At 41.8% G+C, this 27,647-nt stretch overlaps 1 protein-coding gene across 4 annotated transcripts; it reads left to right on the top strand.

Annotated features, from left to right (window-relative positions):
* The first annotated feature begins 405 nt into the window (after positions 1 to 405).
* On the top strand, positions 406 to 26,160 carry Impact (impact RWD domain protein). Of its 4 annotated transcripts, none has more exons than XM_006983053.4 (11): positions 406 to 561; positions 1,187 to 1,315; positions 2,309 to 2,361; positions 3,750 to 3,812; positions 10,807 to 10,892; positions 15,111 to 15,233; positions 15,983 to 16,080; positions 18,655 to 18,728; positions 20,626 to 20,716; positions 22,500 to 22,634; positions 23,260 to 26,160. In XM_006983053.4, the coding sequence occupies exons 1-11, from the start codon at positions 526 to 528 to the stop codon at positions 23,323 to 23,325; spliced, it is 954 nt and encodes a 317-aa protein (XP_006983115.1). In that variant the 5' UTR covers positions 406 to 525; the 3' UTR covers positions 23,326 to 26,160. The 4 variants fall into 4 exon arrangements, with proteins under 4 accessions (XP_006983115.1, XP_042119729.1, XP_015857094.1 ...); XM_016001608.3 differs by lacking the exon at positions 406 to 561 and adding an exon at positions 829 to 945; XM_042263795.2 differs by lacking the exon at positions 2,309 to 2,361 and having other exon boundaries at positions 426 to 561.
* Positions 26,161 to 27,647: the final 1,487 nt, after the last annotated feature.

A 27,647-nucleotide genomic window follows, 5' to 3' on the forward strand; every position in this document is an offset into this window, starting at 1 on the left:
CATTCTGGTATGCTCGTCCTTGGTGGTCTCTCTGGGGGTTATGATCTGGGCACAACAGTGTGTGTGTGTGTGTGTGTGTGTGTGTGTGTGTTGGGGGGAGGTGCAGAAGACCCAACCCCACAGGAAAAGCCCAGGAGATGGCTGTCAGAGTTCAATATGGTAAGCTTGGGTCCCCAAAGTCTCTAACAATTCCCATGGTGATCCCCATGGTGCTGAGTCCTCATGCCAAACCGGTGACTTTGCAGGAGACAGCCCGGCCGGCTCCAGCAGCAGTTGGAACAAGCAAGCCTCAAGCTGCAAGAAAGGCGCGCGCGCGCACGGAGAACGCGCTCTGCTGACCAAAAGCTCTGCTGCCTCGGGCCCCTTGCCGTGCCTGGCTGGTGACCTGGAAACAGATGTGCTTGTAGGAGGCCCGGGGCTTTCGGTTCCGGTGCACGGTAGGTCAGTGTAGTCGCTGCTTCCTGTCCTCGGTTTCCCGACCTGGGCACTACGAGGTGGTCGCGGTGTGGTTGCTCCCGGGGGCCCATGGCTGAGGGTGACGTAGGGAGCGACCAGAGGCAGGTGAGGGCCCCCAGCGGCAGCCCGGGAGCCGGACTCGGGGACCGCGAGCAGGCTCCCCGTTTCCCCCTTCAGGCCTGTTCATTCGTTGATGGTTTGAGACAGTGTCTGTCCACAGAGTCCTGGCCATCCGGGGCTGTACTCGCAGAGGTCTGCATGCCTCCGCCCTCAGAGCGCTGCATTCAAGGCGAGCGCCTTCACACCTTGCTGTCATTACTTTTTAACCCTAAAATAATTTCTTCAGCGCCTAGTTAGCAAGGGGGGCGGGGGGGACATGCTAACGAGTCTTGTTCCCAAATTAACGACAACAACAAACCTAAAACAGAAATACCAGAGAGAACGCAACAGGAATATGGTGTTAATAGTGTGGGGATGGCCTTTTCATTGGTAAGTCTCATTACAGGATATATAATTGTGTGCGTGTGTGCGCGCGTGTGTGTATGTGTGCGCGTTCACGCGGGCGCGCGCGCTGCTTGCAGTCACGGCGATAGTGTCAGGAAAGCCGACAGCCGAACATGCTAAGAACATTTGACCTCCGAAGACTCATTTTTGTTAATGCCATAAAAGGTGGTAAGATTCGGTTTATCCATGTATGTTCATTTGTTGACTTTCAAACATCGACTTTCAGAATGAGGAAATCGAAGCCATGGCTGCCATTTATGGGGAAGAGTGGTGTGTTATAGATGATTGCGCCAAAGTATTCTGTATTAGAATCAGCGACGACATAGATGACCCAAAATGGACACTTTGCTTGCAGGTATTTTTTCTTCTTCTTTGTAGTGATTTTCCAGTTTTTTGTTTTTTGTTTTTTGTTTTTTTTGGTTTTTTCGAGACAGGGTTTCTCTGCGTAGCTTTGCGCCTTTCCTGGAGCTCACTTGGTAGCCCAGGCTGGCCTCGAACTCACAGAGATCCTCCTGGCTCTGCCTCCCGAGTGCTGGGATTAAAGGCGTGTGCCACCAACGCCTGGAGTAATTTTCAAGTCTTAACATATAACTGGTGACATTTGTCTCTTTATGATTATTCCAGTTTGACTTGCTTTCTGGATTGCCTTTGCTGATACAAATGTAGATATTTAAATCTGAGGTCACCCTCATATCATGCTTTCGTTGATGAGATCTTGTTATTCTTCTAATTAGTAAACGTGTTAATGTTCTATTTATAGACGTGAGTGACACTTCCTTTTGTTGCTCTGACCAATAACAGAAGGTTTAGACCTGGAAAGGTGGCTAACATTTAAGAGGAAGAGTAGGTTTTGAATGAAAATCCATAGAGCAATACTTGTCTCTTTATTGAGACTCAGTTGTACTTAGAATAAAATAAAAGATTAATTGTGCATTATTGTTTTGCCTACATGCGTATCAGTGTGAGGGTGTTAGATCTCCTGGAACTGGAGTTACACACAGTTGTGAGCTGTTATGTGGGTGCTGGGAACTGAACCAGGGTCCTTTGGAAGAGCAGCCAGGACTCCTAACATCTGAGCCATCTCTCCAGCCCCCTTAACCTTATTCTTAACTTTCATCTTTTATAGTTTCTCTGCCAAGAATTAGCTTCTAAAATCACAGATAGCCTAACAACATTTTCTGTAGAACCATAAATATGATGGAGGAGATTTTCACTTGATAGTATATAAACCAATGGTTTGTCTTTTGTCTAGACAAATTAGAAACTTGTTTATTGACTGACTTTATAAATTTAGTTGCTTTTCAGCTGTGATCAGTGTAAGCAGATTTGTTTTAAAACTTCCTCGTAGGTGATGTTACCGAGTGAATACCCCGGTACAGCGCCACCTATTTATCAGTTGAAGTAAGCTATATTTTTAACTTTACCTTTTTATAGAAATATTTTACTGTCAAAGATAGTTTTCTATACAGTCATTGTGTTTATACAAAATACTTTGTTTAAAATCAATATAGAAATTAGGAACATCTTTTAAGTTAGTGTGAGCATTTTACAGAGTGGTGTAAAACACATTGATACTGCTTAGTATAAAAGAGTCCGAGTCCCCAGAGGTCAGAGAGCTGGGACTGTGCTGAGAGGTGGCGAGGAAAGCCTTGTTGCTGGGCTCCTAACCCAGCTCTCGGATTAACTTCAAGCTGCCCGCCTTCATGAACTTAGCCAGGGTGCTTGGCGCTTGTGCCTGCCTCTCCGTCCTTGCTGTTGAAGGACCACTTCTTAGTAGTCCGAGCTTCATCTGCGGGAGTGCTGACCTGTTGACGAAGTGGGCTGTGACCTGCCTCGCCTTTAACTTCATAGTTTAGCAAAGCCATATGAACAGAGCTGCATAAATTGGCTATGAAAAGTTGTATCCACAAGTGTTGTTTTTGTGTGTGTTTCAAAACTATGCCAATAAGCCGGGCGGTGGTGGTGCACGCCTTTAATCCCAGCACTCGGGAGGCAGAGCCAGGCAGATCTCTGTGAGTTTAAGGCCAGCCTGGGCTACCAAGTGAGCTCCAGGAAAGGCGCAAAGCTATGCAGAGAAACCCTGTCTCGAAAAACAAAACAAACCAAACAAACAAACAAACAAACAAAAAACTATGCCAATAAAACTAATAAAAATTTTTTTTTTGTTTTTTTTTGTTTTTCGAGACAAGGTTTCTCTGTGTCCCTGCCTGGCCTGGATCTCACTCTGTAGACTAGGCTGGCCTCGAACTCACTGAGATCCGCCTGGCTCTGCCTTGCTAGTGCTGGGATTAAAGGCTTGCGCCACCACCTCCCAGCTGGTTCTGTGTTTTTTATCTATTGCGAATGATACATACAGAATGCTTTCAAATATCTTTTCAGAGAAAAAGGCACTTTTGTAATCCCATGGCGGCGTGCTGACTCGTTGGGCTCATTTTTGGGAGTAACCTATTAGTTAGTCCAGCTTTTGTAGCCAGAAGAAGAAAATGAGAACTCCTGGCCTTGTGGCAGACTTACAGATCTGGAATGTTAAATTCCTGAGTAGGTTCAGCCACTGATGCAAATTTGGGCAGGTTTCTGGTACCCTAGGAACTCAGCTTCTGTTTTTTTAGGTCATTAAAATTCAGTAAGATTCGTGTTGATTTTGTTATGGTTTCTTGAGCAGATTGAATGAATTAAGGCAAATGAAAACATTTTAACTCTGTATAGATTTTAAAAACACATTAATGAATATTTGAAATACTCATCTAATTCTTGAATAATTTTCTTTCCTGTGTTTTATTCAATCTTAGTGCTCCTTGGCTGAAAGGGCAAGAACGTGCAGACTTATCAAACAGCCTTGAGGAAATATACATGTAAGTGACAGGTAGCTTTTCCCAGACACTCTGCTAGTGACTTCTGCTCTGTTCTTCTTGACAGATATGTACATACTTTCCCTGAACCTTTTGTTAGGCTCATTAACAAAAACATTCACTTTAAACAAACTAAAAGGTTAGTTACAAAACTCACATGCGTATTTGATAGAAAAATGTGGCAATATTTAAAGTTGGAAGCATAACACTTATTTTGGCTTCTGAAGGCAAATTCAGAGATACTGTTCTTTTTTTTAGACTTTCAAAATATTTAATTGAAGAGTTAAAAATAAAAGCAATATATTTATTGCTGAATGTGGGGTTAAGCAGCTATACAATTTATGGAGCAATATGGATATGAATTAACTATTTAGCCTTTGAAGGTCTAAGGTTGTCATTTGAAAATTAGTGACCTCATTAACTACTTCACAGGATTTGTGTACAAAATCAATACTAGTTTTATGTTAGCACATTGTGGGGTGTGGTTTCTATTTAGTATTTACTATCTGGACCATAAAGGCATTTGTTTTCCCATAGTTAGCCTTCTTGAACCTTCCCGAAGCTTCACCATTACCTGCTTGATTCTTCCTTAACTAGTCTATGAAAATAGCCTTTGATTTGCTACCTGGTCAACAGTTTCTTGAATTTAGCTATTTTGCCTTAGCCTAAGCCTTACCCTGGAAGAAAACATATTTTCATAAGAAGAATCTATAAGCTTCCCAAGTTCAATAAGCCTAATAAAAGTAAGAGTTAGTGGAACATACATGAAAGAACAGACAAGTTCATTCCACATACCTTTAAAAATTATCAGTCACAGAGACAGTTTTCCATGAATTATTAATCAGACCTCCTTCAATGTTTTCAGGCAAAAAGGACAGTGGGGGGGAAATGAATGTGCATACTTCTTCAAATTCCTAGATGTAACAGCAGCCCAGGAACAGACCCAGACAGTACTGCAAGGTGGTAGGTGCATGGAGAGATCAGGCCCAACAGCAAAGTGGCCGCCAGAATCCGCCAGTGCAGGGGACTTGCCCATAGCATGGGACAAAGAATTTCAGGGTTTATAAAGTTTGTCTCTGAAAAAAACAAAGAAAGAACAAGGAGAGAACCTGGGAGATGCCTAATGAATTTCTGTTTCTGTGTCTTAGACAAGAATTTTAGAGAAAGCCATACCACAGGGAGCAAGGAAATTCAGAACTCCCAGGGCATCCATGGCTCCAGTGAGATTTGAGCAGATTAATATTAGTTTGGTGATTCTTGCAACTGCTATGGATAAACAAATGTATACCAGATTCTACGCTAGTTTTTTTAAAATTTTCTTTATTAAGAAACTTTCTGCTCACTCCACATACCATACACAGATCCCCCCTCCTTTCTCCTCCCACCCTCCAGCCCTCTTTCCCAAGACATCCTGCATCCCCACATCCCCCAAATCGAGGTCTCCCATGGGGAGCCAGCAGAGCCCAGCACACTGAACCTAGGCAGGTCCAAGCTCCTTCCCACTGCACCAAGGTTGTTCAAGGTGTCATACCTCAGACACCGGATTCCTAGAAGCCTGACCATGCACCAGGGACAGATGCTGATCCCCCCCAAACAGTTTGAGCCAAACAACCGTCTTCCATATCCAAAGGGCCTAGTCCAGTCCCATGAGGGCTCCACAGCCACCAGTCCACAGTTCGTGGGCTTCCACTAGTGTGGCCGGTCACAGAGATACTGTCCTTGTTGTGTGTATTCTTGTAGCATATGACGAGTGAGAATGATGATGGCAGGATTCAAACCATAATTATTTGTTCTGAATACTTGGATAGTTCTCTTGTAGTAATCTAAAGACCAAGATCCTACAGAGGCACTGTTGTTGTTCATTCAGCAATTCACCCATCCATTCATCCATCCACCAAATACTACATGGTGAGCAGTGTATTAGATTCGGGCTACACATGGTTTAGCAAAACTAGAAATTATTCCTTTTCATAGCGTGTAGAATTTTCTGGTGTGGTAGGGGAATGTATTACCTGCAGCATTGTAAAAGTGAATGTAACTCTGGAGCTGTGAGGGGCGTTATGATGGTGATTGAGTTTGACAGGTTTATTCTGGTCTGGGAGTCTGTAGGTGGCTTGTTGGACTAAGAGCTGAGTAAATTAGCTCACATACTTTCAGTGAGAGGCCAGAGCATAGTCATGGTGACATGAAGTGGGTGGTAGGAGACAGACTAACTCTGTGGGGAAAGACTGGGAAAGGTGGACAGGAAGATGGGAGTTTTGTAGGTTCTGTTAGAGATTTTCTTTCTTAGCCATAGGAACCAGTGAACGCTGAATTTTGAGAGGTGGGATGCCAATCAATGCTAAGACTTCAGTTTGGAAAAGTTAGCCTAGTTCTCTATTGTGATTGCCTGAAGAGCAACAAGAATTGATGTAGGAAATTTGTAAGGAAACTGATAGGTCATTAGTCAAGAGAAGATAAGGTTCATTTGGATTAATGAAATATGTTGATTTATTAAGCCAGATACTATTCTGGATTATCAGATTTTTTTTTTTTGAATCCAGGCGCTAGTAAGCATCTATTGTATGTCCTAGGTGCCCTGTTTCGTACAGTGAGAGTGCCCCCTTTATGTCCCAGGGAGCAAGGCCAGGTTTCTTTTCCTCCCAAAATATTTAATTAGAAAATGGTAAGTCATCATGGAATCCATATTACTTGTCCTTCCTGAAAGACCTTTCTTGGGCCCCTACTTAGTGATTCTGTTATCCTCAGTATATAAATATTTCTTTAGTTAAATGTTTTTGATGCCTGTTTTAACATTACTGGCCATTCTAACAATTGTATTTCCAACATGCTTCTTTTTGTAATCTAGTTATCTTTATTTAACTTATCTTCACCACTTAATGTAGAATAAGGTAAATATACTACAGGCTTGCCTACAATTAATTATACAGCTGGTGGTCACTTTTCAGATCATACTTGACTACTTTATTTCATGAAAATCTTTCCACCCTTGACTTCCATCATGTTAACACATTTGTCTCCTGCTTATACCAATGCCATAGCTTGTGCGGTGCCTTCCCGCCTACCTGCTCATCATTCCCAGAGTCCTGGGTACTAGGAGAAGCCTCTTATAGGACAAAATTTGCCTCTTCTGCCTCACTCAGAGGTTTTAAACAGTTTGTTCTAAAGATAAGAGACAGGTCATAATGTTTTGATTAGTAAAAGTGCTTGAATAATAATTGCAGTCTAATGATAGTATTTTCACATGTGATAAATAGCAATATGAATTGTATTTTTTAAAAGTTTTATGTGACAACTTTTAATGATTTTATATATTTCCAGTCATGGGCAAGAAATGAAAAGTATTACTAACTTTAAAAATCAGATATAAATCTACCAACATAATTTTTAATGTTTATATTTTCAAAATATACTATTGAGTTTTATATATCTAGAGCATTTTGAATGCTAAATTTAATATATGCCTATGTAAGAAGATAAACTATGAGCCGGGCGGTGGTGGCGCACGCCTTTAATCCCAGCACTCGGGAGGCAGAGCCAGGTGGATCTCTGTGAGTTCGAGGCCAGCCTGGGCTACCAAGTAAGTTCCAGGAGAGGCGCAAAGCTACACAGAGAAACCCTGTCTCGAAAAACCAAAAAAAAAAAAAAAAAAAAAAAAAAAAAAAAAAAAAAAAAAAAAAAGATAAACTATGATTAGTGGCCACTTACGTGGACAGGTAAGAAAGAAAGAATCTTTTGATAAAGATTTTTTATTTTCTATATACTGCCTCTCTGCTAGGAATTTGGGATTTAAAAATGAAGACAGAGCTAGGTGTGATGTTACACACCTTTGATCCCAGCACTTGGGAGGCAGAGGCAGATAAATCATTGTGAGTTCAGGGTCAGCCCAGTCTATGTCTTGAGTTCCAGGACAATCAGGGCTGCATAATAAGACTGCCTCAAAACAAAAACAAAAGAAACAGACAAATAAAACAAAGCAAATTATAATGGCGAGGCACAGGATGTAGTTCAGTGCTAGTGCTCCTTCCTAGCATGTGTGAGGTACTGGGGTTCATCCCCAGCGTCACAAACACACAAATCAAGATGAATGAGGTCCTAGGCTTGACCCTCAGCAATGCACACACACACTTGAGGATGAATGTGTACCTCATAACATCAGAAGCCTGTTAGGCTGTGTTAAGGCTGTTTTGGTCAAGCTTCTGGAATCAGCTTTTGAATAGCATACTTCTTTGTGTTTATTCTCATACTGGTAGTATGAGTATAGTATCATTGTAAGGATTAAGTGACATCCATGTAATATACTTTATTTCACACACAGTAGTGGTTTGTTAGCCTTGCACCATTTAAACAAAACTCTTGAGATAATTTACAGAGAATAGGTTTATTTCAGGTCAGTTTTGGAGATTCCCATCTGGCATTGTCAGCCCCGTGGCTTCGGAGCTCTGATGATGCAAGTGTTTGGGAAAGCAGAATTTCCTACCGTGAGCCAGAGAGTATAAACAAAAAGGAAGATGCAGGTATTTAGGAGCAAGGCTTTCAGCTTTGCTCAGTGTAGTTACCTTCTGATTCTATAAAGGCCTTCATCACAGCAATGAATGGCAAAAGTTGGAAGACCAGTTTTTTTAAAAATAAGTCACACTCCTAGTGGATAGTTAAAAGATAGAAATAAGGGTTGGGAATTTAGCTCAGTGGTAGAGCACTTGCCTAGCAAGCACAAGGCTCTGGTTTCAGTCCTCAGCTCAAAAAAAAAAAAAAAAAAAAATTCTTGTCGCAAGAGAAAACAAATACAGTGTAATACTTCTAATACAAACATTTTTGTACTTTGGTGGTAGACTTTAGGGGGGTCTGTGGTAGAGAATGATTTCTACTTGACCCAGAAAGCCTCATAGCCACAGTGGCTCTTTGCACTGGATTCTCAAGCAGCAGCCTTGCTAATGCTAGTGAAGACAGAAACAGCGGTGCACGAAGCTCAGTAGTGCTCTGGCCTGTGCCTTCATGGGAGCCATGGTGAGGAGAAGACATCTGAAGTGAAGGTTGAATTTCCTTTGTTGCTGTGGGAAATTACCAATTGTAGAAATTCTTCCAAGGTATTATTTTTCAAATGTTGAATGAGGAGTCAGATGGAGTGATCCTAGTCTGTAAGTCCAGTGCAGAGACTGAGATAGGAAGAGCATGGATTCAAGGCAGCCTGGGCTGCATGGTGAGTAGACATATAGACTCGCTTGGGCTACATACATCAAGATCTTGTCTTAAAGAACAAAATCAGAATGTGAATTCATATTTATGAAGGGACAGTTTTCAAGTTTCACAGGGGCTAGTGAGTGCAGACTGGGGTAATAAGCATTTTGGCACTTATGTATAGTAGGTGTTCAGTCTACGTTAGTATTAAAATCACTAGGGGGATGGTGATATGAGGAATTCAGTAGAATAAGAGTGGGAGATGGAACTCTATATAAAGCTGTGTTCTTGTGTAGGAATGGTTACCAACACTAAGAAAGGGTTGACATTCTCCTGCTCCCTGCCATAGCCCCAGGACCCCAGGCAGTGTAGTCTCTATACTAGAGGCTCTGAAAGAGGGAGGACTCCCCTGCACCAGTGTCGTTGAGTCTTGTGTTCCTCCTAAGCCTTCTAGATCAAAGGTTCACCCAGGACAGACAAGCCTTTAGCAGGGTGTGCATGTAGATTGTATACAAATCCATCCCATAGACTATTGAAGTACCCTTATCATTAGCTGTTTGATAGGGGAACAAGATGCAGGTGACTTGAGCTTTACACCTCAATTCTCAATTCTTATTTCAGCTCAGGCCTTTTTACTTGATGACAAAGCTGTTGAATAAGCTAACTGATCTCTGTTCTCATCTTCATAATGGGGCAATCATGACACTGTCTTTGGACAGTTCTAAGAATCATCTGTGTTGGTGTATATAATGTTCTTGGGACCTGGTGTACACTTCATACATTGGAACTTGCATTGTCCAGAGAAGAAAGGAGTGAATATCCTTTAAAGAAATTCTCTGTCTTTAGAAACCTTTCCAGTTTATGTCTTTGCTTTCTACAAATAAAGCTTGCAAAGAGATACAGCAAAGACCATTTTAGTTCCAGAAGATATGTACCAATGAGATGGGTGGGTTTGACAGTCTGGAAATGTTTGAAAAGTGCTTGTTTTGAAAGTTTTTTTGGTGGGTACTGATGAGGGCAATAAAGAAGGGTACTGGTTTTGAGGGGAGTTTTAAAGGAGAAGCAGTATGGTGCTGCTCTGACATAGGTTGGAACCTTCTTTAAACGCACTCCAAAGCTACCATAGTCAGCATCACTCCCTGAACATGAGATACTTGGTCCTTCTTTTATTGATGTCCTATCATTTAACTTCAGAACTCAAAGTACATTCTTTTTTTCAGTGATTTGAGATGAATTTAATTATTTGAGGCAGCCAAACACTTGAAACCAAAATGAATCAACTATTCAGTAGACTAGTTTGTCAGAAAACATGTTATGGGTGTAAAACTGTTGAGTTACATGTCTTTTAGATCTCTTAAGTTCCTGAGAGAGTCCCGATATACTCTGTGTATGTCTTGTTGAAGGATCTGTGGGCCAAACAAGTAGTTTGACTTGTTCAGAGAGTTGAAAAGGGTAGTGATGATTGGACACGAATCCCAAAACCACCCATGGATAGAAACAAATCATGTTGATACCTATCTTACCTGTGTAGTTTGGATTTAGACATTTTCTTTCCTTTCTTTGGATGCAGTTGTTCTCCTTAACTTGGGTTTTAAGTAAGGTCTGTTCATTTTTGAGCCATTTGAAATCTTTAATGTTGGTATACATAATATATGTTACTCAGACATAAGTGTTGGTAAATTTTATGCATTATATATTTGGAAAGGCATGGTTGGGTTTTATTACACTGACTTGGGGTTATAATTGTAAATAATTTTTTTTTGAATTTGAGAAGGTAACATTTTTGAAACAATGAATTTTATCCCTGGATTTTATTTAGACAGAATATTGGTGAAAGTATTCTTTACCTGTGGGTGGAGAAAATAAGAGATGTTCTGATACAGAAATCCCAGATGACAGAGCCAGGTAAGACTGAATGATAACTTTCTGTCTTCTAATTTGGAGTAGTTAAATTTTCATATGAATGCTATGATTGAAGTTACACATGAGAATCTATATTCTGGTTTGTGGTTTCTTTCTTTCCATCCCGTCCCATCCCGTCCCATCCCCTCCCCTCTCCTCCTCTCCCCTCCCCTCCTCTCCCCTCTCCTCCTCTCCCCTCCCCTCCCCTCCCCTCTCCTCCCCTCCCCTCCCCTCCCCTCCTCTCCTCTCTCTCTCCTCCCCTCCCCTCCCTTCCCCTCCCCTCCCTTCCCCTCCCCTCCCTTCCCCTCCCCTCCCCTCCTCCCCTCTCCCTCTCCTCTCCTCCCCTCTCCTCTCCTCCCCTCCCCTCTCCTCTCCTCCCCTCCCCTCCCCTCTCCTCTCCTCCCCTCCCCTCCCCTCCCCTCCCCTCCCCTCTCCTCTCCTCCCCTCCCCTCTCCTTCCCTCTCCTCTCCTCTCCTCCCCTCCCCTCTCCTCTCCTCCCCTCCTCTCTCCTTCCCTCTCCTCTCCTCTCCTCCCCTCTCCTCTCCTCCCCTCCCCTCTCCTCCCCTCCCCTCCCCTCTCTTCTCCTCCCCTCCCCTCCCCTCCCCTCCCCTCCCCTCTCCTTCCCTCCCTTCCCCTCTCCTCTCCTCCCCTCCCCTCCCTTCCCCTCTCCTCTCCTCCCCTCCCTTCCCCTCTCCTCACCTCCCCTCCCCTCCCTTCCCCTCTCCTCTCCTTCCCTCCCTTCCCCTCTCCTCCCCTCCCCTCCCCTTTCCTTCCCTCTCCTCCCCTCCCCTCCCCTCCCCTCCCTTCCCCTCTCCTCTCCTCCCCTCCCCTCCCTTCCCCTCTCCTCCCTTCCCCTCTCGTCTCCTCTCCTTTCCTTCCTTTCCTGTTTCCTTTCCTTTTCCATTCCCTCCTCTCCCCTCCCCGTCATCCCCTCTCGTCCCCTCCTCTCCTTTCTTTTCCTGTGTACCCCTGGCTGTCCTGGGACTCGCTCTGTAGACTAGGCTGGCCTTGAACTCAGAGATCTGCCTGCCTCTATTCTCCTGTGGCTGGGATTAAAGGCGTATGACACTATGTTCTGCAAGGTTTATGGATTCTATATCATAAAAAGAAGTTTCTCTTGAGAGTTCACTTACTCATGTAGTTATAGTAATTTCTTTCTATAAGGTTTCTCTGTGGATTATACTTTTAGAATGTAGAATTTTGTGGGGAAACAACTTGAACCTAAAATACACTGAATGTCATTAAGGTATTATAAACTTTGTAGAATTCCTTATGATTTGGATATATAAATTAGATATTAGTCCTAAACAAATCTAGTGTTCATCAAAAAAGAACTCTGAGAAGTATTTTGACTAATAATAGGATATAGAATTAAATTTTAAAATAGACTTTGAAATTGCGATGCAATCCATGCACCACAATCATTCACCCTTCGAAGTGAAGGAGTAACCTTCACACAGACGCTGACAGCCTTTTGTTAGACCGCGGTCGGTCGAGTGGACGACAGTGACAGCGTGGGCAGCGTGGGCGGGCTCCGTCCTGCACCTGCTCTGCTCCCACCCCCACAAAGGCCTTTGAAGAGACAGAACTCCCTTCCCAGGCAGCCTGGTGTTCCTTCGCAACTACTTGGTAATGTCACCACAGGTGACACTGTTTTCAGTGTTGGGGGAAGAGTTATAAAGAGCCTGTAGTTTATTTAGAACTTTTAAAAGAAGGTTATTTACAGAGAACTAATTATGTTGGATGTTTAAAGTTGATAGTAGTCTGTGGGTTTCAGATTACTTTTACCATTTTCTATAAAAGCAAATATTTTTACTGCTTTGTTAAAAATCAGAGAGGAGTAGAGAGAGAGTGGCGTAAAGACTCTAATCTCTGTAGCATTTTTAAAGTGTTTTCTTTGACTTTTGGATCCATGTTCTGATTTCACAGAATTCAGAGCATGTATGAGAAAGAATAAATCCCTAGAAATTCTCAAAGTGAATTTTGCCAGCTTGTCTTGTAGCGTTAGAATAGCTGTAGAAATTGAGTGTGTTACCAGCAGAAATTTAGAACTCCAGAACATTTGGATCATTCAACTCTCAGCAAAATTAAACTCATTTCAGCAGTGACCTTCACCTCTGTAACCTTGGCTCTTCAAATTTTGAAGTTACTGTTTTGTGGTGAAAAGTACTTTAAAATTTTATTTTAGGAATTTTGTTTGGGTCTTTTTCTTTAAAATTGTTTTTTGGACTGGGAATGTAACTTAGTGGTAGAATATATACCTAACATTTTAAGGCCCTGAGTTTGATCCTCAATACTACCAAAACAGCAGCCCACCAAAACAAGGGTATGTATATATATGTGTGTGTGTGTGTGTATACATGTGTGTACACATATACACACACAGAGATATATATGAAAATCCTGTACCCTTTATGTTCTATTCTAATTTTTTGTAAAAGTAAAAAAATAACAAACAAAACCTTGTTAAAGAACTATATTAGGGTAAGAGTTAGTGATCAGGGTTTAGCATGAGAATTTTCTTCAGGGCATCCTACTTGTCAAGTAATTAAGTAATTTTATTTCAGTATTATTTTGTTTTTTATTTTTCTAGAACAGAGTCTTTAAATTTTTAAGTATGTCCACACAACTTTTTAAATTTTTAAAAGAAATCAGAGCTTATTTTAAACTTACAGAAGAGTAACAGAAACAGGACAGTCGCTCTTTACATCCTTAATCCAACTCCTTTGCCATCTTGTGGGACAGGACGTGAGCCTGCTGGGTCTTCCTGCCTTTGCCTCCCCATCAGTGGGAAGGAGTCTAGGGATAAAATTCAGCTCCTCAAGCCCTTTAACGACTGAGCTAACCTCGACACTTGTGACTATTCTGACCATTTATTTTATGGAATGCTGATGGTTTGGCCTTATTAGTCCTTGTGACTGGAGTGAGCTGCTGGTGAGAGTACCTAGAAATGATGCTGCATCCTTTACCTACAGCACACTGAGAAGTCCATGACTTCTGTTTGCTTCCTAACTCTACATGACAGCACACCAGGAAGCTTAGGAGACCAGCGTGCCTCCCGATTGTTAATGTTTACCTCGGTCATTGGCTAACGTGGTATCCACTAGTTGTCTCCACCATAAAGTTAGTATGTTGGGCTTCCCAAAAAAACAAACCCCATATGCTTATATGTATATCGATCTTTATTTTGAGTAATTGGCTTGTACAAGTATGAAGATGGCAAGTTTGGAATTTGCAAGGACCAGCACAGTATAATTTAATGTTGCAGTTTATGTTCAAAGGTAGTCTGCTGGAAAAATATCCTCTTCATGGAGGTCAGTCTTTCTCCATTGACTTGGAGGAGGCTCCTCACTGTGATGGAGGACAAAGTTGGTGGATGTAAATGTTGTTCCCATCCAAAACATGCCTCCATCATCCGTAATAGTGTTGTTCAAAGATCTCCGCATTAGGGCCTCACTAGGTTGACATGTAAAATTAATTAATCATGACAGTTAATGTCTTCCCTTTTGTGTGGAGGACATTTGGGTGTTTTGTTGTTGTTTGTTTTGTTTTTTGGTGGGAGGAATAGGGTCTTGCTATGTTGCCCAGTACTCAGGTTAGCCTCAAACCCCCAGCTCACATAATATTCTTACTTCCTTTTTCCAAGACTGTAGTTTTGGGGGAATGTTCCTTAAGGCCATGCTGAGGCTTTTCCTTTTCTTCTTTCAGTACTGGGGATTGAACCAGGGGCTTCCTCATGCAGGGATGCCCTGCCCCTGAGCCACCTCTCCTTCCCTTCCTGTTCTTTCTTACACTCTTGCCTGCAATTTCAGTACCCATTGGTGGATCTTACCAGATCTTTATCACTCTGATTTTTACCTCATGATAAAAAAGTCCCAAAGCCTTCATTGATTTATTTTTAGAATTCTGTTGTAAGAAAAATCATGATTTCTTCTGTTGAAGAATGATGTGTAAAGGTTAAGATCCAATTATTTTTCTTTTCTTTTCTTTCTTTCTCTCTTTTTTTCTTTTTCTTTTCTTTTTTTTTTTTTTTTTTAAAGACAGGTCTCACTGTATATCCCTGGATGACCTAGAACTTGCTATGTATACCAGGCTGGCCTGGGACTCACCAAGATCTGCCTGCCTCTGTCTGCCTCCCAAGTGCTAGGATTCCAATGATTTTTGTAGGTTTAATTTCTTATTTGCTTCATTGCTCAATCATAATGTCTCATATTCATATAGGCCCAGATGTAAAGAAAAAAACTGAAGAGGAGGATGTTGAATGTGAAGATGACCTCATTGTAGAACATCAGCCAGCAAATGCAGTTAAAACCGTAGACTTCAACATCAGTGAACATGTACCAGGTATAGTGTTTCTAACTAGTTCCTCTGGAGGAGATCAGGTGATACTGCTTTTGGGAGGCCTAGAAACAGCTAAGGCTCATGTACGAGGGAGTACTTGCTTGCTTGCTTGCAGATGTTGAACTGTGTTCCCTTCCTATTAGCCTTTTGGTTAGCAGTAGCCAAGACAGGTTAACTTGACCATAGTTAAGTTACAGTGATTTGTGAACTCGTTGAGAAGGTAGAACAACTGGAAATGATTGTACTTCTGTGGCATACTGACTGGATGTAGCACTGTTGTGTTGAATTCCACTATGGGAAGTAGGAGCAGTTTTATAGAAGACATTACATTATATTGTATTGTATTGTATTAATGGTATATTACAGCCACACACTATAAAGCCAGTCAGAGCTTTCCCACTCCAGAGGTTGGCCTATATGGAGGAACACGTTGTGGTGTGAGGATCTGTCAGTCATTGGTCTGAGTAGTCCTTTACTCTCTTACAAACTAGATATTGCACCAACTAAAGTACAACAGCAGCCCATGATTGTCAGTCTGGGCTTTGTATCACTTTGACTGAGTGGCAGTGGCAGGTGGAAATCATTTCTCTGACATACGATAGATTTATGAACTTAAAGTTTAATTTTGGTAAGTAATTATTCATGCTGCTTTTGCTTAACTTTTCCATATAATATTATTTATATCCCAGTTCTTTTCCTTTATTGCTGATTTTCTTTTTAAAAGAAGGAAAATTAATTCTTTGGCTTTATAGAAATAGAAGAACTGCCTCCAGTTGACCATGGCGTTCCTATCACAGACCGAAGGAGCACTTTTCAGGCCCATGTGGCTCCCGTAGTCTGTCCTAAGCAGGTGCGTGACTGAATCTTCCCACCAGTGTGGTTCTAGGAGATGTTTCCATCTCTCTTACGGTTTCACATGACACAGACGTCATTTATTTGTTTCCCCACCCCCACATTCCTGTGAGCGTGAGAGATTTGCTTGTTTCTGCTCTAACAATTGTGTGTAAACTTTACTTTTTGTTGAGAATTAAACTAGCTCATGTCGGTTCTAGACAAGCATTCTACCACTGAGCTACAATATTAGGGTTGTATTTAAACTCTGGTTGGAGCTTATTCATCATTGAATCTTTAAGAAAAACGTGTGTTACTGTAGAAAATCATGCTCACCAGCTGATCAGAAGGAAGGATTTGTTCTACTGAATATGTGAAGCTGAGTCCGTTCTACTGTTCCCTGATGAGGGAGAGCATTTGGGCCCACATGCCAAGTCCAGTCTCCCACATGTTGTTTCTTGGTGTTAGTCAACCTTATGCCTACCAAAGGATGCAAATGGCAACTCATTCTTCAAAACCACTGTTCGTAGGTCCTTGACTCTCTCATGTCTTTCCAGCAGGATCTGTCTATTGCTGTGATCTAGCAGAAATTCTGTATTGATGTACAAGGTGGCTCCAATGCTACATATGCAGTTAAATAGCATCAGGGAAAGTGCCCTTGTTCACATTCAGGACTTAATCTCCTTCCTTTGGACTCTGTTTCTACTCTAACCTCCACCCCACCCCCATCCCTTCTTTTCTTTGCAGTGCTGGGAATCAGAGCCAGGACCTCATACATCTGGGCAAGGGCTCTACACCCCTAGCCCTCTAAGAGCCTCTGGAGCCTTGACTCTTAGGAATAGAGTTCTTTTTACAAGGACTTTACTCTCAGGGACTGGGAGAGGACTACTTCTTCTTCATAGATGTGTGCTCAAGAGGACTGCTTTCCTATTCAGCTGACTGACCTTTTCTTTTGAAGTCCATTCTGCCCTTGGCCTTTGTTCATACTCCTCCAGAATCCTTCTTAGACACTCTGTTCTGAATTTTCCATCCTGAACCCTCTTTCTCTTCTTGATCACAGACCCTTAGACAGTGTGAGAACTGAAATATTCTTTAAGATGATTGCTTTGCTATATTGATCCAGAGTTTGAGAACTTGAAAGTGGTGGCTGATGACCGCAGATTAAACTGGGTCTCTCTGAGTTCATCTCAGGTTTTTTTTCCACTGTTTTTCTTGAGTTTGTGGCAATCTGACTATATCTCACTCTCTTTTCCACCCAGTCTCCTTCTCACAGAATCTTTGCTGATTTCCATTGCAAGGGAAAAAACCTAAACACTTTACACAAAACCACTTGTGTTCAATTCCTAATTTACCGTTAGGTGAGTCTTGCATCTTCTTCATGTTGTTGTTGTTGTTGTTGTTCTTCTTCTTCCTTCTTCTTCTTCTTCTTCTTCTTCTTCTTCTTCTTCTTCTTCTTCTTCTTCTTCTTCTTCTTCTTCTTCTTCTTCTTCTTCTTCCTTCTTCTCCTTCTCCTTCTCCTTCTCCTTCTCCTTCTCCTTCTCCTTCTCCTTCTCCTTCTCCTTCTCCTTCTCCTTCTCCTTCTCCTTCTCCTTCTCCTTCTCCTTCTCCTTCTCCTTCTCCTTCTCCTTCTCCTTCTCCTTCTCCTTCTCCTTCTCCTTCTCCTTCTCCTTCTCCTTCTCCTTCTCCTTCTTCTTCTTCTTCTTCTTCTTCTTCTTCTTCGTTTTTTCGAGACAGGGTTTTTCTGTGTAGTTTTGGTGCCTGTCCTGAATCTTGCTTTGTAGACCAGGCTGGCTTCAAACTCACAGAGATCTGCCTGGCTCTGCCTCCCAAGTGCTGGGATTAAAGGCGTGTGCCACCACCGCTGCCCAGCCTTCTTTATGTTCTTAAGGTGCAGCAGGTAGCATTTCCTCAGCCTCTCTTCTTATCCTTATAGGGTTGACAAGGAAATACACAGCTTAAAGCTGAGTCTCAAGTAGGCATAATGGGACATTCTTATATTTATTTATTTATTTATTTATTTTATGTCTATATTGAAATGTATCTGTTGTTGAGTTGAAATTCTGTTTTGACTGGGCGGTTTTTGTTATTTAGTTATTCATCTAACCTCCTGTTCCTTGCATTTGCCCTCTGAATTTCTTCTTCATTGCCTCTTCTTCTCCCTTGCATTTTGATGCAGAAGAACTGCCACTTACAAGAGCTGGGTTAGAACTCCCCCATGAAGCATGCTTGGTTCCTAGAGACAGTTGTGATTTTGTAACATTGGGAGCACGCAGTTGCTGTACACCTGTCACAGAGTGGGCACAGTCAGGAACGTCAGAGCTAGTTTCTGGAAATGCTTGTGTTTACATGAAAAGTTCTCTACACAGGGAACACATTTTCATTTATTATGCCTTAGACATGCAGACTAAACATCTGTTGGTAATTAGTGCTCAGAAAGTGTCTGCCCTGTTAGGTCACTTCAGAGCTTAGTGGATTCTTTAAGTGAATGTTTTGGTATAAGATGTATATCAAATCACTTTAATTCTACTTTTCTAGCATTTACAGAGCAAATAAAAGTCATATTTGTTTATTTATATTACTGCTTTTTTTAAAGGTGAAAATGGTTCTTGCCAAATTGTATGAGAATAAGAAAATAGCGAGTGCCACCCACAATATCTATGCCTATAGGTGAGTGACTGTCAGCCTTTAGACTGTGTCATTCATAAACAGTGCTTGGGAAACTGTGCATGACTTTAAGATCTAACTCTCTTTACTGTGATAGACGACCTGTGAGGTCACACAAAGTGCAGGGAGAGAGAGGCACAGCCCAAAGGCTTTGGCTCCTGCCAGCTGCAGTTGCCAGCGTTCTGTGTGTGTTGTCTTTTCTGTGAGAAGTTACTCTTTTCAATACTTTAACTGTGTCCTATTCTTTTAATTTAATAAAAATATTTTCTGTATTTACTTGATTAAAAACTGTTTCAGTGTCTTACAATACTTGATTGAGGTTCCATACCTCGATTTATTTAGCGTTCCTTTTTCAGTGCAGTTTTTCAAATTTTCACTATTATAAAGCGAGTCTGGCAGACATCTTTTGTCCATGAATTAGATTATTTCTGCAGAGTTGATTGAGTTGGCTCATATTTGTGTGCACACATGTACATGTATGGGGGATGCTTTCCTGTGTGTTGGGGCTTGTCCTCTTTTGTTCTCCACCTTGCTTCTTGAGACAAGGTCTCTTGCTGAACCTGGAGCTCACGGCTTTGGTTGACTCACTGGCCATTACACCCTCAGCATCCCCTGGTCTTTGCCCTGTAACCCTCAGTGCTGGGTGGTCACAGGCACACATGGCCACGGCAGCTTTCCACGTGGGTCCAGGAACTCAGACTTAGCTCCTCATGCTTGTGCGTAAAGCTCTTGTTACTGAGCTGATGAGGAGCACATCTACCAGATCCTCACCTTCTTTTGAAAAAGTGAAATGCAGATACAATTAAAAAGAACATAGTTTTATAGTAGAATTATCAAAAAATATGAATACTTTTGAAAGTTGATATGTATTTCAAATTTTCCCAAAGGCTATTTTTAAACCAATTTATTCTCCTATAAATAATGAGTTAAGAGTGCTTTTATAACATACCTTGGGATTTTGACTGCAAATGTTTGCTGATTTGCAAATGAAGACATAAAGAACATTTTAAAATATATAAAAAAATAAGACTTAAAGTTGTAGTTTAGCCCTGAAGTAAAAAAGAATATAGATATATGGAGTTGGTGTAAATTTAAAATTCAGTTGAATGTTTATAAAATCTAGATTAGTGAAACTTCAAATTCAGAAGATTCAGTTTGCATAAGGAAGTTTTTCCTATTAGTAGATTCATATCTTAAAAAAAAGAATTTATTTATGTATATGAGTATGTGCCCCCTGAACAGTATCTCGATAGAAATTTAATGTATTCTTTTTTATTTGCTTATTTATTTATTGTATTGTATTTTGGATAAGATCTCGTGTAGCCTAGGCTGGCCTCCACCTTGCTTTATTGAGTGTTACACTGATTCTGCTCCTACCTTCCGAGTGCCGGGGTCACAGTTCTGTGTCACTTTGTCCAGCAGCTGGATATTGAAAACCCGATAGCTGGACTAACAGGGGAAGAATACGAAGCATTCACATATGTGGCCTTCATCTCCTTTGATGCACTTGTGTTTTCATTATATGCTAGGAGTGCACCGCCTGTTTCTTACATATCACCTTATAGTTTCTGTTGTATAAGGCCTCGATGCAGCCTAGCCTCAGCGGACGGCTTTCCGTCACTCTGACGGGAACTGCATGTGTAAATTCTTCTCACAAAAGCTGCACTTTAATAAAAAGGAGAAACCTCTGGGTCCTAGTGTCCCTATGGTGAAGATGGGTTTATGTGGCCAGCCAACCATAAGAATGCCCTAGACAGAATTGAAGAAGGATTTTAAGAAAAATATGCTAATTTTGGAGGTGATCATATTGATTATTAAATATTGAGGGCTAACATTTATTATATGACATATTTTATTCTACTTTGGTGCTTACAAATATAGGCCTCCTTATGTATTTCAGGATATACTGTGAGGACAAGCAGACCTTCTTGCAGGACTGTGAGGATGATGGAGAGACAGCTGCTGGAGGTCGTCTTCTTCACCTCATGGAGGTCAGTGTTGAGTTCAATTCGGAATATGCACTTACAAGCCATGGCGTTTCCAAGGAAGACAGAGCTCCACTTAGGAAGAAGGAGGAGTTTGAATGATGTGAGACAGGAAACGTTCACCACTGGACCCGGGACAGTGCAGACGGTTAATCCCAGATGACGTGCTTTCCAGGAAAAACACAAGACTGTCTGCAGCTCTGGGGAACTGCTCTTTGTTTCCTGGCAGCGGCTTCCCTGTCTCTCTTCTCTTCTGTCTTTGTGAAACTCCCTGTTGGTTTGATGCAGAAACATGGGGTGGATGGAGGATGCTTCATTGTTGAAAATTAAATTGCTTATCTCTTTGTCAAGAAAATGTGAGCCTTTTTTTTTTTTTTTTTTTTTTTGAGACAGGGTTTCTCTGTGTAGCCCTGGCTGTCCTGGATCTCACTCTGTAGACCAGGTTACCCTCGAACTCACATTGATCTGCCTGCCTCTGCCTCCTGAGTGGTGGGATTAAAGGTGTGCGCCACCACCACCGCCACCTCCACTGCCACCACCCAGCACAAAATTTGTGTATTTTTAACAATCTTGCATTTAATTTTCTTTTTTCTTTTTTTGTTTTTTTTCTTTTTTTGTTTTTTCGAGACAGGGTTTCTCTGTGTAGCTTTGCGCCTTTCCTGGGACTCACTTGGTAGCCCAGGCTGGCCTCGAACTCACAGAGATCCGCCTGGTTCTGCCTCCCGAGTGCTGGGATTAAAGGCGTGCACCACCACCGCCCAGCTGCATTTAATTTTCTTAAGCAGTATTCTCTTCCTTATTAGAAATGTCTCCCTCTTTGTAAAACAGTTGTTTACTTTATGTGTGTGGCTATTTTGTATGCATCATGTCTGTGTACCATGTGCATACAGTGTCTGCAGAGGCCAGAGATGATGCTGGATCCCTGGAGCTGGAGTTACAGATGACTGAGCTGTGTGTGGGTGCTGGGAATCGAACCTGGGTGCTTGCAAGAGCAGCAAGTACTCTTAACAACTGAGTCATCTCTCTAGCTCCTGTATTAAGCTTTTTTTTTTTTTTCTGTTTTCTATTTCTGTTTTTCTTAGGATTCTTACTCAGTTTTTATAGATAAAATAGCTTTTAAATTTGGTCTGCATGTATTAGTTTGAGTTCCTTTAATGGACTGTTTACAGCCTTAAGTTTTTCCAGGCCCATCTTAGTTTATCCCATCCTTTCTCTTTCCTCCTGCTGGATTTTCTTCATCTGTCTGGTGATCATTGATTGTCCATTAATTTTAAGAGTGGATTACTTTTTTCCTCAGGTAGTTTCTTCTATTCATGTATGTGGAGTCTGCTTTGTAACTAGGCCTTTCTCTTGCGAACCTTTCTGTGGTGTGGGGTCAGATAGGAACACTGGTGGCTTCTCTTTAAAGGCAGCACTTGAGTGTTTCAGCTTTACTTGTGAAGGTCCTCGTCTCTTCAGTAAGTTTGATCAGGAGCAGGTCTTGTTTGTTTGTTTTTGCTTTTGTTACTGGTAAAAGGCTGCCTACAGGTAGCTTTCTGGGTAACAGTCAGTAGGAATGGGAGGCCTGCTTCATGGTTTCCCCTTCACTCTGACCAGTGGCTCCACAGCTCAGAGTCTGAGGGTGTAGACACTGTGTTGACTTACGAAATTCCCTTTGTGCTACCTTTTCCTCCCTGGGTTGTTCGCAGCTTTACTCAGTGCATGCTGTTTTAGATAGCAGTTATTTCATTCTTAAAACTCAGGTTTGTGCGCATCTATTTGTGTGTAATTATGCTTCTGAAAATAACAGATTTTGAATGTGAAGAATGTCATGGTGGTGGTGTCCCGTTGGTATGGAGGAATTTTGCTCGGACCTGATCGTTTCAAACATATCAACAACTGTGCCAGGAACATACTGGTGGAGAAGAACTTCACAAGTTCACCTGTAAGTCGCTCTTGATGCTGTGGAGTTTGCTGTCACCGTGAAAGTACGAAAGGGAAATCAAGACTGGGTGAAAATATGGGCATTGCAGTGGTCAAGCTGTTGAGCTGGAAAGCTGGAGACCTAGGCCTTGGTCAGAATGATGGGAGAACCTGCTTTTGTAAGTCTGGTCTCAAGAGTTTATAGGAGAAAAAGCAGAGACCCCTTGAAATACTATCTGTGGTCCATGCCCTCAAACTGAGGTCCAGAGAGATGTGAGCTGTCACACTGAATAGATGTTCTTGAGGTACCTGTAAAGTCCTAAATTCCGTTAGTGTCATAGTATCTGTGCTTCCTGACATGTCTGTGCATGTATATGCATTACATATGTTCATAGCTATTTATTTAGACTTGGGAGAATGGAGAGAGATGAAGTAATACTGAGATTTTTCAAGCATAAATGTACTAGGTAAAATGCTTTCCTTGACTAGCCTTGCCTGTCGGGAGAGACTGTAAGCTGGAGTGTCTCAGGCAGTACTCAGGGGTTTGGAAGGCCTTAGGCTTCACTGTGTGGACTGGCTGTGGGGTTGCCATGAGGTCCTGTCTGTACCTGGCATGGAGGTGCTGCATTGACTGATTTCTTTTCCAGGAGGAGTCATCTAAGAGTTTGGGAAAGAAGAAAGTAAAAAAAGACAAGAAGCGGAGCGAGCATTAATCTTGAAACTGTATGAAAGATTAATTTCCGAGTCATTGTGTACACATTCCCAGTGGTTAACGAATACATGAAGACGGCCACTTGACAGCTCCAGTCAGCCAGTTCACCGTGGACACCAGCGTTATGTTTCCTTCCTTGGTTCTATCATTTGCCAAAAACAGAGAATTTAGGATTATTCACAAGTGTTTCTGACTTGTGTGGAACTGATATGAGCTTAGTCACCATTTCCTATAACTCTTGGAAGGTGGCAGATGCAGGGCAGTTACCTGAGCTAACTGTCCATTTCAGTTCATGTCAAGTGCCTTTGTTTGGCAGGGAAGACGTGTCTTCAGAAGACTAAATGCCTGGTTTCTTGTGATAGGTATTCTCACACCGTTAAATGAACAGGCTTTTACTGCTCCTGTAGCTTCTCAGAGCGGGGCTCAGTGAAGACTGCAGCCATGGAGAATCTTTCCTTGTGATTTCACAAGCTTGTCACTTATCATCTTAGAGTGTTCATCATGGAGTAATAGTAAGTGAAAATCCAGGAGTATCCATCTGTGATTATGTGCCAAAGTGGACATTCCACATATCTGCTAGCCCAGTTGTTAGTCCTCCCTTCTGTTGAAAATTGTTTTTTGTGAAATTTCAAAAAGTGATTTTTTTTTTTTAGTCTCTGCCTTTTATTAATTCCTGTAATGAAACAGTGAGTGTTGAGTCTCGGGAGTCCTTCCATCCCTTAAGTGTGGTGAGGTAACAAACATTACAGTGTCTCTGAACAACCTGGGAGTGTCTTCCTTGTGTCCTTCCCTGGGCTGTGGCCAACGGGACACTTCAGTAAGGTGAGGTGGCAGAACACCACTGGTGCAGGGAGAGCTGGGCGAGTCTGCACACTTGCAGGGGAGAGCTGGACGAGTCTGTGCACACTTGCAGGGGAGAGCTGGACTAGTCTGTGCACACTTGCAGGGGAGAGCTGGACGAGTCTGTGCACACTTGTAGGGGAGAGCTGGACGAGTCTGTGCACACTTGTAGGGGAGAGCTGGACTAGTCTGTGCACACTTGCAGGGGAGAGCTGGACGAGTCTGTGCACACTTGCAGGGGAGAGCTGGGCTAGTCTGTGCACACTTGCAGGGGAGAGCTGGGCTAGTCTGTGCACACTTGCAGGGGAGAGCTGGGCTAGTCTGTGCACACTTGCAGGGGAGAGCTGGGCTAGTCTGTGCACACTTGCAGGGGAGAGCTGGGCTAGTCTGTGCACACTTGCAGGGGAGAGCTGGACGAGTCTGCACACTTGCAGGGGAGAGCTGGGCTAGTCTGTGCACACTTGCAGGGGAGAGCTGGGCTAGTCTGTGCACACTTGCAGGGGAGAGCTGGGCTAGTCTGTGCACACTTGCATCTGTATCTGGACAGTTTTTTAGTTCCATGTTTTTTGTTGAGAGATGGAGGGACTAATGTTTTAATTAGGAAAAACAAATTCTTTCCCTCCAAATTCTTGGCAAATCTCCCCTTTAGCAGTGGTTTATTTATTTATTTATGTTTCACCTGCATGTTCCTTCTAAGGAAAAAGACAGAGAGAGTCCCTTTGAGATGTAGGTAAGTTGTACACTGTTATCCATCAGATATAATGCCAGCAGTTACTAAGTTCATCAAGTGATCACAGGCCTGTTTGACTCCCTCCCAAGGAAGGGACCAGAATGAAATTAGGAAGAAGCTTTGGGATGACACCGGAATGTGGAACATCTGAGAGTGGGCAGATGTTCTTCTCTGACCTTTAACCCTGGAAGCTCCACATCCTCACTTGGTATTTTAAATAGGAATCCAGGAACCAGCTTTACACTAGAGTGGGTTCTGAGACAGAAGTCATATTTTCAACATTATTTAATGTTGTACCTTATCGAGAACTATAGGATAACCTATATGTGTGTATTTGGAGCACTTACCTCTGTTTCCATGAAATGCTGAGTATATCCTATGTATTAACTGTTACGGAACTTAGACATTATTTGCTAAAGATAATTTCACAATATTGACATTTCAGACCTGTGAAAAGCGATAAAAACACTAAAATTTATGCTGCAGGAGGAAGGAGTAATTTTCCCAGCACACTAATTTTGAGTTTCTTTCCTGGTGTTTTGTCTAAAATGTATTAGTGTTTACAGAAGACAAAACATTTTTTTTTTATATCTGTGATCTCATTTCCTTCACTTAAAATGTTTTCTTCATTTTACAAGATTACTAACCATACTTTGTAGGTTGAGCTCCTTAACCTTCTTCATTGCAGGAGGGAGGAGAGATCCCAAATTCTTCAGTTCTAACTCCTGAAATTATGTATTTCACTCTTACCATCAATGCAAAATAATGGTAGCATATTTTTCTCTATTAAAATAGAGAAAAATCATATGTAGAGAATTTTCTAGTTCTCCAGATAATAACTTTCTATAGCCAGGTGTTTGCTGTGGTGTTCTCTATATTGTATTAGTTACAATTTTCTGCACATGCTGGTATATAAAAGCAAGTAGCATCTACCTTAATGGGCATAGCAGTAGCTGCATGAAGGAGATGTTTGGAAGGACATTAATTAGTTCCAACCAAGCACAGAACAGATGAAGCAGATACTGTGTGGAGGGCAGGTTGAATGATATTGGGAAAATTGTAACCACATCCAGTCCACTAAAGAGATGACAATAAATGGTGTATACAGTTCTTATTTTTTCTTATGCATGATTTTGTATATATGGCTATTTTTCTTTCCATTAAAATGATATTAAAGTATATATACTGTTTTTTATCCTACACATTTCATATAGAAGTATATTGTTAACATTTTCCCATATCAATAAATATTCTTCTATGGCTTAACTTGTTACGACTGCATTGTATTCTGTCTCCTGGGTACATTGTAATATACAAACTCATCCCCCAGTTGTTTTTCAGCAAGTTTTTTTTCTTCAAATTTAGCTCTTGGAAGCAAATGTGAAGTATTGTTTCATTGCATGAAGGTTTTTATATGTATCCCTGACTATTAGGAAAATGTAGAAATGGAATTTTCCATGAAGGGTTTATATATTCTCATAGCGCTTTGTAGACTAGCCACATTGTTCTTTATCCTCATCACTATTATAAATGCTTAAAAAAAAAAAACCAAAGTGAGAAGATAAGCAATGTGGTTGATAAAATTTCCAGTGTCCATAAAAGGTATAAATATAGGAACCCTATGTACCCATAACTCAGTCTTCCCTAGTAATAGCATCATGTAAAGCCCTGAGTTTCATTTCCAAACTAAGGAAATCCATTCTAGACACAACCCTTTGTTAGATACATGTTCCAGTTTCTCTTGAATATGAAACCTCCTTCTCTTAGCAGTGCCTGGCGGCAGAGGCCTGAATTGTCTTCCTCCACTTTTTGGGTGATGCTGAGCCTAGAACCCAGGGCTTTGTACGTGCTAGGCAAGCCCTGTACCGCGGTGTATACTCTCCGTCATTTCCTCTTTTTGTACATCATTTGTGTGTGTGTGATGTCTAAAAACTACTTAACCTCAAGGCCATTTATTTATTTAAAAAAGTGTTTATTTGTGTATGCATGTATCAGAAGTCAACGTTTCAGACAATGTCTCACTGAACCTGGAGCTCATCAGTGGGGCTCGTTTGCTGGTGAGTGAGCTCCTGGCCTTATCCTGGTTCAGACCTCCCCCCCCCCCCCCCCGCAACCCCACACTAAGGTTTGACGTGAGTGCTGCAGATCCAGACTCAGTCTTCTTGCTTGTGTGGCGAGTCCTTGACTGACCAAGCCATATCCCCAGTCACTAAAGAGTTTCTTCCGCTCAGCTTTCAGGTTAGACAGTCTCATGATTTCCTCCTCATCCTAGTTGTTTAAGGTGAAATCAAAGCTCTCTTTTTCCTTTCTTGATGCATTTTGTTGGCCAGTTTTCACATGGTGAACACTGTAGCCAACACTGGGGTGGAATGAAGGGACCTGTGCTTCCCGTACCACTTCCCTTAGTTCTCACACCGGAGATGAGTTTGGTCTCTTTTCACCTAGATTCTGTGCATGGAACGGCACAGAGCCTTCTGTTTGACTCCTCATTCCAGAGTTGCATTGGAAGACTCATCCAGGTCATTGTGTGTAGCAGTGTTTCTTTCTTCTCACTACGTGCTATTCTGTTGAAAGAACATGACAATTGATTCTGTTTATAAATATTTGAGTTTCCAGGTTGAAGATATTACAGTTAGTGCTGTTAGGAACATTTCTTTCTTTCTTTTTTAAGATTTATTTATTTATTATGTATACAGAAGAGGGTGTCAGATCTCATTACAGATGGTTGTGAGCCACCATGTGGGTGCTGGGAA

This window comes from Peromyscus maniculatus, chromosome 19 (genome assembly GCF_049852395.1).
Source record: "Peromyscus maniculatus bairdii isolate BWxNUB_F1_BW_parent chromosome 19, HU_Pman_BW_mat_3.1, whole genome shotgun sequence".
Taxonomy (NCBI): Eukaryota; Metazoa; Chordata; class Mammalia; order Rodentia; family Cricetidae; genus Peromyscus; species Peromyscus maniculatus.

Bases quoted from the DNA above. Each gene is read 5' to 3' on its own strand.
- Impact (XM_006983053.4), top strand. From the start codon at position 526: ATGGCTGAGGGTGACGTAGGGAGCGACCAGAGGCAG. The intron at 562-1,186 runs GTGAGGGCCCCC...ATCGACTTTCAG, and splicing joins TAGGGAGCGACCAGAGGCAG to AATGAGGAAATCGAAGCCAT. The intron at 3,813-10,806 runs GTAAGTGACAGG...GATTTTATTTAG, and splicing joins AGCCTTGAGGAAATATACAT to ACAGAATATTGGTGAAAGTA.